Below are 13,954 nucleotides of genomic sequence, written 5' to 3' on the forward strand. Positions count from 1 at the left end.
GGTCACAACCATTCAGGAACTACCTCTTCTGAATAATTTTGTCATTTGAGTGTGCACACAAAATTGTCACTTGCCATATCTTGGGTGAGGGGGTACAGATGTATCCTACTGCTACAGCTATTCCACTGGCTTGAGTCCAACTATCTTCTTAGTACTGTATTTTGTGTATATATATATGTGTGAAGCATCAGACTGCAATGTTTTATGCACCCATAAAATTACAATGCAACCAATAACAGACACTAATTAAACAATGCCCTCATTTTATAAATAGACCTAAATTGTCTCCAAGCGTACTACACCATTTTAAAAAGGAGTGTCACAGACATCATACTTTTTAAAAAACAAACACAGCCCAGGGTTATCACAAAGTGTAAAGTAAAACAATGTTTGGATAGCAATTATAACATTCTTCACTGTTACATATAAATATCAGAGGAATATTAATTACTTTGATCTAAGGAAGAGGCAGTGTAGTATTCCAGGTAGAGTTTAACAGAAATTTATGTCATGAAAAGCTTCATTAGCCTGAGTCATTTTACATCACATTAGCTTCAGACACTCTGTTTTAGCATATGTTCACTTTCTTCCACTCTTACATTCCACCCTCATCTGTCAAATCCTTCCTGAATGCTTTTTCTATACACCATCATTAGCTTCCAGCACCACCTGTTGCACACTACACCATTAAAAGATGCTGATTCAGAAAATACTTCATCTGGCACTAAAGAAACCCTCTAAGAGGAAGGCTGAAAGCAGGATTCATGTTGGCTACAGAAAATTCATTTTTCTAAACTTTAAATTTACATACCATGCTAGATAGAATTCCCTTTCACATCCTTCATGATACAGGATCTAGTCAACAAAAATTGGTGAAACTTCCACATCCCCTAGTTAGAGAGATCACTACACTGAAGAGACAAGAGGGCATCAACTCTTTGTCCTGGAACTCCTGTGTGAAAGCCAATAGCTTCCTACCTAACTAGAGTACATCTTTTAATCAGATATTTGGCAGCCCCTTTTCTCCTTTTTGTGGATCCCCACTATCTGCCTCTAATCCTATCAGCTCTCCTTTGATTTTCTCATCTTCAGCTTTCTTTTTGTTATAGCCCTGGCTTTGTGTGCCATTTTTTGTGTGCAACTTCTAAGTTATGGCACTAAGCATGTTTAAATTCCTGTCAATTAAAATTGCAGACCAGTGAGCCCTCCAGAGAACACTCACCAGTTTTCTGCTGGTTTAGGCTGTGAGAACTGAGGATTTGGAAGCTTTGCTTTCGTCTCTGTGGAGATCTGATCTTGAAGGTGGCACTCTGCTGGCCCTTTGCTGGCCCACATCCCCTGCTCTGGTGGCTGTTATTTCAAAGCCTTTCAGAACAGTCTTCTCCCCAGCTCCACTCTGAGTAAAGGCAGCAAGTGGTCGCACAAAGCAATCTGAGTGGAAGAAGCGTGTGCCTTCACTCACTCCCCTGTGAGCTCATAGGCTTCAGGTTCCCTAGGTGGCTTTTTTGTACATTCAGAACTGTCAGAACAAACTTTATTTTTTTTTTAGAAGATGGAAAATAGAAACTGGACAAATCTGGAGGAAAGTCAGCACTTCAATGCTATGAAATAGCCATGGGTTAGGTACTCCATCTTAACTCATTGCAGGACATTTTTCTAGTTCTAAAAGAAATAGCAAGATAATTGAAATCTCACCAGCACTGGCAACACTATCAGTGAATACCAGTGGGAACATTTTTAATTAGCATTTTAATTATCAGAATCTACTTTGGAGCCCTCTTAAAATCTTTCTAAACAGATCTGTGCAAAGAGCACCTTGCTGCTACACGAAAATGCAAGGCTGGGTCATAGTTTCTTTGGGTTTCCATCCCTACCAATGCATCAGTCAGTGTGCTGCAGTGAATGGGCAGTAACGCTCAGTTACTCTTCTAATCTACATTAGGAATGGTGCTGTAAATCCAAGGGCAAAACTGCAAGGGACAAGCCTAAGGGACACTAAACCCACCTGTGGCTGCTGCAACAGTGTGAGCTCTGGACACTCACCAGAGGGAAGCATGAAGCACTAGCAGGGAACATACCAGCCTAGGAGTTAAGACATTCAAGTTCAAATCCCAGCTGCACCTTGACTAATAGACTTCTCTGGGCTTTATTGCCATTAAAAAAACCCAAGGATGACCCTGATCCATCTTAGTGAATTACTACTCTGTTGGGTGTTTTTTTGGCTAGTTACAAGTGAACTGAGTGTTATATTCTTCCCTGCTTCCCTTTTAATTCCTTTCTAAACAGACATGATCTCATAAGATGGGAGAAAACTACAATACTGGTGCCAAAGTCCTCTTGTCGGTCTCTTCAGAAGCTGAGAGAACTACTGGCACTAGCCCAGGACCAGCAACAAAGAACAGTACAAGTTTGGATAGCAGCTAGACTTGCAAACCTAAGAGCAATGCAAAGTAAACCAAACACAAAATAGAATGATGATTGGCAGGGATATGATGACTCTACTGCTGGAAATGAAAGTGCTATGAATAATTAGCCACCTCTGACCCAGGAAAACATTGACTTCATTTACAGCACAAAACTGATTGCAGATGGTATTGGGGAGGAGAATCAAGCTATTCACTGTGCTTTCCCCTCGTCAGAAAAATTCATTTCCTCTCTACTGTTGAGCAGTGAAATATACCTGATTGGATCTGCTGAGACGACTTCACATAGAAGATTTGGAATGAAGAATTAAAGAGCCCATGGGGTGATGCTGAAGGTAATCCTATTAAAACAGTGCACTAGAGGGGAAATTGCACGTATATCTCCTATTTTAATAAAGAACTAAAATAAATCCCTAAAGGAACAAATTTATTTGGACATTTCTTTGAAATCTTAATGTCATTGTTGCTGAATGGGATGCTGGATATCAGTGTGCGAATGAGGACATTTCTCATTCCCTACTGCTCCTCCTGTTTGTTCCCATTACTGCTCACTTCTTCCTACACTGCCAGCTGCCTCCTGCCTTCCTACTCCACTGCTTTCCCTGCAGGGCCGCCAGCTCTCCCTCCTTCTGACTCATGTCCTTGCCGAGTGCCAGTTCTTGTCCAGCCTTGTCTGCTGAGAGCTCCCACCTTCACAGGGATGACAGCTTCATTTGGGGCTCTCAGCACGCCCTGGCCACTGTAATACATTGCCTATAGCCATGACTCCAAGGCTTAAGAGAGAGAAAAAGCAAAGATACATTCTCACAGTAGGCTGAGATACCTGTCTCCTGTATGCTCTTGTCAAACACCTTTACCTCTCCTCAGCTGACACCAGAAGAGTGAGGCATCTCAGACTGGAAAGAAGCCTGAAGATGAAGAATAGCATCTCTCATTATCCCCTGCCACAGCCTTTGGCGAGGGGAGGATAGGACAGAGCAAAGCCTGCCTGGGAAGAAAATACAGCTCCAACTAACTGTCTCTGGCAATCTCCATTGCCTTCAGCATGTACAACATGTTTGACATATGCAGGTACTCGTTGGAAATCAGATATTACAGCCCCTCTGTTGAATGCTGCCTCAGAACAAATGAGTTTTAACACTGGCTTTCCAGGGCCATTAGAAATGAAGTCTAAAGGCCAGGAGGAGGAGGCGGCATTTGGATCCTTTTCTTGCGCCTCCGCAGCATCATTGGAGGGCAGACATTTCTCACATCTGGAAGAAAAATAGGCACCTTAAAGTAGGCGCCTCAGCTTGGTTTTAAGGCAAGTCTGCAACGCTCAAGAAGCTCAAAGCACTTACTTGTAGTTAAAGAAGTCTGCTCTGGAATTGTTGGGACCACAAAAAAGCCAATCACTTGTTGAAGCAGACGCATCCTGTGGCCACACCTCTTCTCTAGGCAGTTAAAGCTCCCTGATAGATCTCTCTCTTCACTTAAACAAGCTTTTTTTTTTTTTTTGGTTAAACATTTGCTTTTTATGGAACATCAGCAAATGTAAATCTTTCCCCTTTCCTCCCATATCTTGCCCTTAAAAAAAGATAAAAGCTCCGTAATAAACTTGGCAAGTCCAGGCAACCCCAGTAAGCATAAAAATTTTCTTTTCCCCAGACAAAGATACAGAATTCCTTCAAAGCCACCAATGTCCATGCTTCAGTCCTGTTGTTTCTGTCAGTCTTGCCCTTTCCAGCAGCACTTTGAGCCTTTGGTAAAGTGCATCAAAGAACATTAGTCATCGCACTAAATCAGGAGACACAGACCCCCTAAGACAACATGACAGTGTTTAACAATACAAACTAAATTTACAGGGGAAAGCAGCTGGTATGAAAATAACTGCATCTGCTTCACTACCAACATTCTCCCACTTGCATGCGCTTAGCGGAGATGATGATGAATCACATTTAATCACATGCTATTAGAGGAGGATCAGACCACACAGTGTGACCAGGTTAATAGGTTGGAGATACGCATATCTGATGCCAAATTAAAACAACTCTAAAAATAGGACTGCAATCTTCTGTAGGAGCTATGCTTCCTTACCTTACAGATCAGGCAAGGAGCTCTGTCCTCCATGACTTCCAGGCAAACAAAAGGCCAAAGAAAAATAATTCCCTTGCTCAGAATCTTACCATGCAGTTCCCATTGAATTATCCTAAGTTATCCCGATTAAATGGAAGGGTGACTAAGAGAGACTGCTGGCTTGCAGAGGCTTTTGTGGCAAAAATCAGACCATGAACAGGATAAGAAAAGATAGATAGGATAAGATATTGCTTAAACACTATCTAGCTGCCATTAACCATCCTTTAGGTGAACCATCTCTAGTCATTCCTAATGCAAAAACCAGACTAATATGTTTACTATAAAAAGAACTGGATTGCTTACCCAGCATTTTTCATCCATCACCTCTCCTCCTCACCTCTATGCTCATACCCACATACCTCTCTTACATCATAGCACAGGGCTGTCTTCCTGCAACGCTCTTAAAAATCAGAGATGGGGAGTCTGTCCCATGATACTGTGATCCACATTTTATTTCACTACTGGATGAATCCACAGAGTTATCCAAATAGGTTGAAGAAATGTCCTTTCACCTGGTTTTTCCGAGGAAATATCCTCAGCAAGAACTCAGGGGTTCTTCTTCACTTCATGTCCTCTTTTACTACAGCTCTGTCTGCTCTCAGCTCTGACATACCAGTTCCAGTGACATCTCCTCTGTGGTGGGTTGTCAATACACACAAAGAACAAGTTCATTCACTGAAAATTTAAACTATAAAGGCAAAAAGCTATGAAGATGTTAACAGCTGCAATATCTACCAGACTGAAGATTAAGATGTACTCGCAGACCTGCATTTCTTTAAGTGATGTTTTCATTTAGCAGTAGAGACATTCCTGAAAAAAAATGTTTACAACCAAGACTGCAAAAATGAGGTGCCTAAGATTAGGCTTCTAAGCCCATAATTAAGTCTTTAAGTAAATGGCCTGATTTTCTTGAGTGTTGAACACACAGCTGCTCAGACCGCCTTCATTAGGAACGGAGGGATGCAAGGCTCTGACAAAAAGGAATGAAGAAAGAAAAAAGTCAGGCCACTTCCTAGGGTACATTATGGTGAAATTAAATAGCTAGCTTGAAGTCAGTACTTTCAAAAATGGTTACCTTCATCCATTTTACATCAGTTTCAAGTCTACTGCCCTACACGCTGCATACTGAAAACTATTCCTGCATACATGAATGCATTAATTTACCTTCCAATTCCATTTAAAAGCATTTTTCATAATAATATAGAAAAATATTAACTGTAGGAAAAAACCCACCACAATATATGAGCAGATAAAAGTCAGATCTTAGTACCACAGTATGAGCCAAGTCCTGTACAGGTCAGATTTGTTCATTGTAGAGAATCCTGATTTTACAGAGACAGTGTCCATTTCTGGAGCCCTGCTCTATCTCCACTGGCAGGGTTAGGCCTACAGGGATTTGGTCACATTCCAAATCCGTGTACATTTAACAGTGCATTCACAAAGGACTTTTCTACAGCGGAATTTGACAGCACTTACTTAATCTCTCAAAGTTACACCATTTTATTACTGCAGGATATGTAGTCCATTTACATACTAATAACAAAACTGTTATGAAAACATTAAATTACACAAAATGAGATGAAGACAATTTTGGTCAGCAATACAAGAATCTTTTCATATCAACCTTCATTTCACGTATAAACAAAAAGCTTTCTAAGAACCTTTCCAAGGCTCTATTGGATTCCAATAAAGATAATTATAGAACTGAGATGAACCCAGTGGCTCTCTTGTAATGGAATACAGCCAGTTCCAGCTACTTGAATGCCAGCACAACTTGGCAGGGACCCACAGCCTGTTCTTTCATGGCTTTTTTTTTACCTATCTATCTCAAGGGAGGAGGTGACTTCTCGCCAGGTCCCAGGCACCCTCACAGGCAGCAGTAACTTGCAGTATTGCAGGCAGGGTAGGAGAACCCAGTACTTGAAGGAGGTCTGAAGAGTGAACAATGTTTGCAAAACAGCAGAAGGAAAACAGCAGAAAAAAACTTTGCCATAAAAGTTTTGGGATAATGGGGGATTTTTAGGTTTCTTAATTATTTCAGAATTTATTTCAACAGATACTGCATCTGCATTTTAATGTGAGGAGGGGAAGTTAAAAAAATGGAGATAATGGATCTAAAAAAAACTAATGTCAGCTACAGATAAATTTGGCTGATCTGGCCTTTCTGTACTCATATTATGTTATTGTCAGGTGGACAGTGGCTACTTCTTTTAGCTTACTTTCCAAACAAAATCAGTTAATTATTCTACAGATTCTAAACTAAGAGGACATATATACCTAATCATAAAGGCACTGGGTGAATCTCTAGCCACTAGACAATGGAGTGAGTACAAGGGAAGACAAGTGCAGGGGAGACAAGCAAGACAGAATCCACCCAATTATTCTGCAATAGAATAGTAGGGGGGAAACTGCCAATTTGTCACTGCTGGAGTACGGACACAGGCCACCTATGAAGGTGCTGAAGCCTTCTTCAGTGGAAGTTAGGAATGAGTTAGAAAAACAGCCATCGGGGTTGGTACTGTCATAACTGATCCAGTCTCAGCACAGGTCCCTCAGAATGACAGCGGCGACCCTGACCCTTTTTTTGAAGCTAAATGACACTTTTGACACCCATGGCTACATCAGTAGCATTATAAAGGATCACAGCTGTTCTGTAAAATATTTTGCAAAAGACAATTCAGCTGCACAAGTGATTAGGGCAAAGAGGAATAAAACACAAGATCTTCTTAGGAGAGAGCAGCCTAGACAATATATAAATCTGTCTCCTGGAAAGCTGTGGTCTGCCATCTGCACACCTTCAGCCACAGTACAGAAAGATTTCTTAGGTACTGCGAAACCCCTTTCAGGAGCACTGCACAGGGCTACTTGTTGGGAAGGAGAGGGGGAGGGAGAGAAAAAGTTACATGAAACGTCTTTGACAATTAAAATACTGCTGATAGCAATCACACAGGACATCACTGGTGGAAGGAATCACTCTGGAGAAGCAGTTATACACCACGGTACTGTTGTATCTTAGACATGTCCTGCCCACTTGATGCTTTTACAGGCATTTAGCAGAAGCTGGAAATAATCACAACTCTGAAGGCAATTTTTAAACCCAGCAGAGTTCTAAAACTTGTTTAAAAAATATCCACATAAACAGCACTAAAGGTCAGTACCAATCACCTGTCCCTGCTTTGGGTTATGAAGGAAGGGGAGGAAAAGATCAAAATCATTACCTGAATGGACTTATAAAATCACACCTTTGGGAGCTGTTCCAAAGTGCCTCTTACCCACTATTTTGGATGGAAAGATCAAAGAAAAAATGTTAAAGGTAGGAGGAGAATATACAAACAGTTACAAAAAATACAAGTTTTGTCACCTTGTTCGATTGTCATCCATGTGGTGGAAGGGACACGGATTCCAAGCAGCTTGAATGCTGCAGAACTATCTCAATAACCAGCAGCTTCCAGCAGCAGCTCTTTCCAATCTAGACAGAGCAGCAAATGAAATAACTTCTTTAAGCCCTCCACCTTTTTCTTACTTCTACTCAGTTGGAACCATAGAAAACAGCTGGTATTTCAATTGATGCCTAAAGAGAACTTCTGTTCCTTCACCGGCCGTGTGACAGGACTCTGTGACTTTCTCCAACAGAAGCTTTTGATGGCATGCAAAAAGTGTAATGTCTTACATAGCTACAATGCACAAGGGCCCCCTCCAGCACTAAGAACCTGTTGTGTTAACTCCTCCGTGCAGAATTCGGTGCCACCTGCTAAGAAGCAAATGCAAGACATGCAGAAAATTTTAAGAAATTCTACTCCTTTTACATATCTTAGTGAGGAAATTTTATCTTTATTTAAGACACAGAACCAAACAGATCATGAAACCGTCTCCCTGCTTTGGAGGCAGAGCCTCCCAGGGCTGTTTCACCCAGGCACTGCAACTTTGCATGACCTCTAAGTCAGCAGTTCTCAGCAAGACAGAGGACAGTGCAGCTCCAGGGAGGCCCAGGCAGAGCTCAGAGCATCCAACCTCTTGGCTTAGATGTTAGTCTTGCTAAAATGCAGAAAAAAATTTAAGAAAAATAAAAGTCCTCTCTCCTTACAAAGAAAAGAGAGGAGCATTTTGAAAGATGGAATTGAACTAGTCAGCATGATCCTGCTAATTTCTAGGCACTGATTTTCACAAAGGAGATAAGAGTAGGAGTAGGAATGAGTTTGTCACGGACTTCATGTACCATCTACAGAACAGCATTTGGCATCTCTTGCTCATATGTCAAATGCATGCCTCCGCAGTATTCCAGATACAGTTTCTGATTTTATTTTTTCTAAGAAGAATTTAATGCTGACTTAATAAAAGTGATAAATAGATCATCTGTTTACAGGGTAAATCATGAACATACCAATACAGAAGTACTATCAAGCTGCTTAAATCCTCCCATAGCTGAATAATGGGTAAAACTACGCTCAAGATCTTGGCCTGTCTGCCTGAGTTTCAAGGAATCAGCTGTGGTGTTGGGGGCATCTGTTTTGCAGCTGTCAATGATTTTAGCAGTTGCAAAATTAATCTCTAGAGTTTGGCAACAGAGGTAGAATCTTGTGATTCTATTACTGATCCTCAGAGCTCTGTAAATCCAAGCTCAACACCTTTCAGAGTATCAGGTTACCTGATACTTAGATTTCTTTACCAAAACCAAATCATTACCTAATACTAATGTTCCCAGAAAATTTCAGAAATAGGCTGTACATAATATACGTGTCTATATATTGTGTACAAAAGACTTGAAGCACAATGCAAATCTTTATGGTGACATGCTTATGTGCAGCTTCTGAGAAATTCTGATAAAATACTAAGGAAAGATCTGGCACTGTTGTCACCAGCAAACATCGTAGGATTAAACAAAGTCAAAATAATTTTATGGCCTCAAATACTGATGTGTACTTGTCACAGAACTCTTCTATCAGTTTCTGGGCGTAAAGTGATGTAACATTAAATGGTTTCTAGTGAAGGTACTGCTGTACAATATATTGCGTGGGTGAATTTCACCTCACATCAGAATTTAACTTTTTGACAAAGCAGCTGTTTGCCAGAGCCATGTGGATATCATCAAACAGTACATGTGGTACAGTAACAGTGTACCAGATGAATCTCAGGATCTTGCAAGTCCAACCTCAAGTGTGCAGTGAGTTGAGAAGGCCTTAAAGAATCTTTCTAGACCTCTCAATTTCATCCTACACTGAGGCATTGGTGCAAAGTGAATTGTTCTCCCTCTAGCTGGAAGACAAATGCTACAAATTTCACCAGGTCTGCCAAATAGAAGCAAGAGGTTTCAATTCAAACACTGCTACCAGGTAGCTTAAAATATAGCCTGAAAATGTTAAGATGAGCCCTGGGGACCTCTACAAGCTGATGCGTCCATATCCAATAGTAAAAATCCCTTGTTGGACAGGGGTTCTCTGGCACAACATGCATTTCCAAAAAGTCAGTGATATAATGGCTTTGGCTATTTTTCACAACCAGAAAAATTTGCTCAGTCCTTCAGAATAACGACTTTTATTTTAAAGACAATTATTATACTCTTACTGAGTATCACAAGAAAGTTTCTCTATTATTTCCCATAATGGCATAAGTTCTGGCCAAATTTCACTACCTGGGTTTAAGACAGGTTTCAGAACAGATTTTTTAAACATGAGGGAAAGAAAGGGAGGAACAAAACCCTGCAGTTGCTGAATTATGCTGTTTATAATGACATTAGATATTCACAGTCATTACAGGAATATTGTGCTTCATGATCCTTATGATTTCCTGGGAGAATCAGTCAAGATTCATAATACTTCACAATTCACTTGCTAATATCTTCCTTGGGCTTTGGCTTTCAGGTACTGCTGGGAACTACACCACGTCAAACAATGAAAGTTGGCTACTAATCATGTCCTGTTTGGCACCTGGCATGATATTATGACAATACACACCACATCCAAAGTCTTATGCACTTCAGAGATAAGAGCTCAAATGGATAGTTATATTTAAGTGGTTTTACAGCTACTACTGTTCACTCATGAGAGGAGATACCCAAGGCCTGAGGATACACTGAAGAGCCTCAAAGGATTAGAAAGAGGCCATTAACATGTTACATATAAAATTATCACAACCCTCCACTCTTAAATCTGACACTGACTTCGATAGTTTCTGCCTCTCTTGGTCATTTCAGACAACTGAAAACACTTTTTGTACTATCTACATTTTCCAAATTTTATAGGCACATCTTATCCTGCTGAGAATTCATAGGCCTCCCTTCCTAATCTCCACGAGACATTCTGCCTTAAACGCTACTGTCTTGTTTAGGTTAGCAGTTGTGCCTGTGACAGCTCTATACACTGCCTTCTGGAGCTCCCCAGCTCCACAGAATACTCGTGCCTGTTTTGCAGATGGGGGAGGGTTGCCATATGCCAATGCAGTAGAAATTTTTGACTCACAGTCAAAAGCATCCAAAAAAGTCAGTATGCAGGATTTTCGGCCATATGGAGGAATTGTTATTTGGCCTTTTCTCTAGCTGTATCTCATTAAGCAAAAAGGAAAGAAAAAGGGGAGGATATTATTTTCTTCTTTGCAAATCTTGCCCCAGAGTTAATCTTCACTTGAAAGACAGCGTTCATTTCTGGTACCTAGAAAACCAAGAAGGAAGTTGTAAGAATCTCAGTGATTTAGGACAATGTTCTGTCCAATTCAACAGGTTTTCTTTAAGTCTTTTACACTTTGAATATGACTTCTTTCAGGGAAGAGGAAGACTTATTACAGAGAGCTAGGACTGGTTCTACCGGGCTCAGAAAGACCAGAGTAGAAAAAGAACCACCTTCCCTTCCATGAAGTCTGTAATGGTGCATTACAGTAAAGCTGTTTTTTTACCTCCATATACTGCAGCATTTTGAAGGTGTCACTAGTAGCACTTCCCTGATCCTTGAGTGTTCTGCAGTCTATTTTGCTAAATATGGGAGGTTTGTTTAATCTCAGACTTTGCTGGGATTTTGCCTTTACAGAAACTAATGTGGTATTAACATAATGCAGACATTTGTGTTTTAACTTTACAGAGCCAATATCATGGCTAGTGTAAAAACAGAAAAGCAATCAGATACTTGTTTAAAAGTTATAAAGACATATAGAAACCTCAAAGCCTCTCCGCTTCTTTACGATCTTCCTCAATGTAGAAAGATGTCAGGAGGAAAAAACCTCCTCCAAAGACACCAACAAAAGCACACACTATAAAGCTGTACTGCAGGCTCCAGAAACTCCACTGGAATGAGCAAGCATTCTTGGCCTGGATAGCATTGGAGATCTAGGGAGTGAACAAGACTGTCATTAATCTGGGATAGCATCATCCTCCTCTCTTGGTTTAAACAGACTGTTTACAGTGTGGTCCTTGAAAAGAATGAAACCAGGCAGATAGGGAGGAAAGCTTGCTACCGAAGTTTGTCAAACACAGTACCCAATACACCTGCACTTCACTGCTGTCCAGCTTCCATTTGGTCAAGGTATCTCATGTTCTTTTATACTTTCAGTTCCTCCAGTCACAAGATAAGGAAATACTGCAACCAATGTTTATAATGTTTGGTAAGCATTAACTCATTTTACCACTTTCTAGCTCATCTCCAGATAGTTAGCACAGGACAGACATTTGGCAATGACCTTTATCATTTCTTGATGTTATTCCATAACTTTATACCTCCCTAATCAGCATCAAATTGATAGAAACAGGGGGCTAGCATCAATTCAGGCACAAGCAGCAACACTCATTAAAAAGGAAGAGCTGGAAATTAATTTGACACAGGAGTGGAGTCTGCTTTTGAGCCAAAGGCATTTGAGGAATCATGGAGTGACATTATGAGGAACTGGGAAGAAGAAGATACCAGGCAGCTGCTTTGTGCACTAGCTGAAGGATGAGGTTGTAAAAGCTATAAATGATACACATGGATTTTATTTTTGTAGACAGAAAGAAAAGCTGTATTTAAAGAAATTCACTAAGATTCAATACAACCCAGGAATTTAAAATCTCTTCTTAGCATAAACAAAAAGATGAATGTTGAATGCAGTCATTTTTATTCCCTCATTTGTTCTTGATGGTTAGAATACGCTATGTGACTTGAAATACATAAATATGAGACTCTTCAACCTTTGCTGGATTTAGTATGATTATTTATGACAGTTTAGGCAGATAAGAGCAAGATCAACTTTAAATGGGCACCTAGGGACTACAGCAAGCATAATGGTCAAAATACAAACTTAGTGCATTTAATTTTTAAATGCTTAGTAAGAAATCTCTGGAGAGCAGAAGGGGGAAAAACAGACTCTGAAGAAGACTGTTCCCTGACTCTCCAGCCAGTTTTTAAGCTAAAGGATTAGCTGAAGCAGGTTAGTAAACAACAGCAAGACATGAATGCAGAAGATTTGGTGTTTAATCAACAGCAGACATGGGCAGTGTTGGTGTATTGGTTCACAGAAGCATTCCAGAAGACAATGTTGTGGTCTTAGCATAGGATCCCACTTGGACATACAATAGTTCTATTCCTGGATTTATTGTCTCTGTTCTTTGCAAAGTAGCAAGGTTACCTGAGGTTAATCTCATCTGGATAAGCTTTTTTTGTCTTCACACTTTTCGATTAGCTGCTATTTAGGGCAACTGCATGCAAGGTACTGCATAAGAAGTATTCTGCACACAGTTACTAGCAGGATGCAGCCACATCCAGCAGGAAGCCTCAGTTCTGCCTGTGCCTCAAAGATGGCAAAGAACAGTGGGTAAGAGCTACAGACATTTTAGTCTTTCAGGCAGGAAGCATAAATCAATAGAGTAGTCAAAGGAAGAATGCACCAGATATATTTCAGCTTTTAAGATACCTCCCATTTTTGCATATCATTTCAGGCATTTTTCATGACACAGGGATGTCGGTTATTATGTTCCCCCATCCATACAGCCCCATCAGTGAGAGGGCAAGAGTTTCATAATACACACCAATGAGCAAAGTGGTCTCTTCACTTGCCAAAAAAAAGAGAGCCAGCAGGAGGAATCTCTCAGTGAGAGCAGGCTGTCTTCTCTGCCAGCTACATGACATAGCTGAGACTCTGCTTTTCACCCAGGACAAGGGGGATCTCCTGTCTGGCTGGACCAGCAGCAGCTGTGCATGCAGGCACAGCTCACTCGGGCATTTCTGTCTGGCCCTGTCTAACCTTAACACTGTTAACATGTGACAAAGAAAGAACAGATATTCCTGAGGTGAACATCTTAAAGTAAACTTCCATATAATCAAAACTTTAAAACAACAACAACTCACTCTCTCTCCCATGTCCAGTAAAGCAGAAAAATCAAAGTGGGCAATTGTTTAGCTACTGTGTGCAGAATTACTGTGTCTTAAATCAAAAATAATGAAGGAAGGAAACAACAGTGA

The 13,954-nt window shown here is 40.5% G+C and overlaps 1 protein-coding gene across 1 annotated transcript in view; it reads right to left on the reverse strand.

Moving 5' to 3' along the window:
* Positions 1–10,054: 10,054 nt before the first annotated feature.
* LOC141952452 (protein spinster homolog 3-like) overlaps positions 10,055–13,954 on the reverse strand; it is a 30,323-nt gene continuing 26,423 nt past the window's right edge. The window contains exons 11-12 of the mRNA XM_074889868.1: positions 11,682–11,850; positions 10,055–11,182 (exon numbers count right to left, since the gene is read on the reverse strand). Coding sequence (XP_074745969.1) covers positions 11,683–11,850 — 168 coding nt within the window. The 3' untranslated portion in view covers positions 10,055–11,182; position 11,682. The remainder of the gene's footprint in view (positions 11,183–11,681; positions 11,851–13,954) is intronic.

The sequence above is a fragment of the Strix uralensis genome, chromosome 20, assembly GCF_047716275.1.
Source record: "Strix uralensis isolate ZFMK-TIS-50842 chromosome 20, bStrUra1, whole genome shotgun sequence".
Taxonomy (NCBI): Eukaryota; Metazoa; Chordata; class Aves; order Strigiformes; family Strigidae; genus Strix; species Strix uralensis.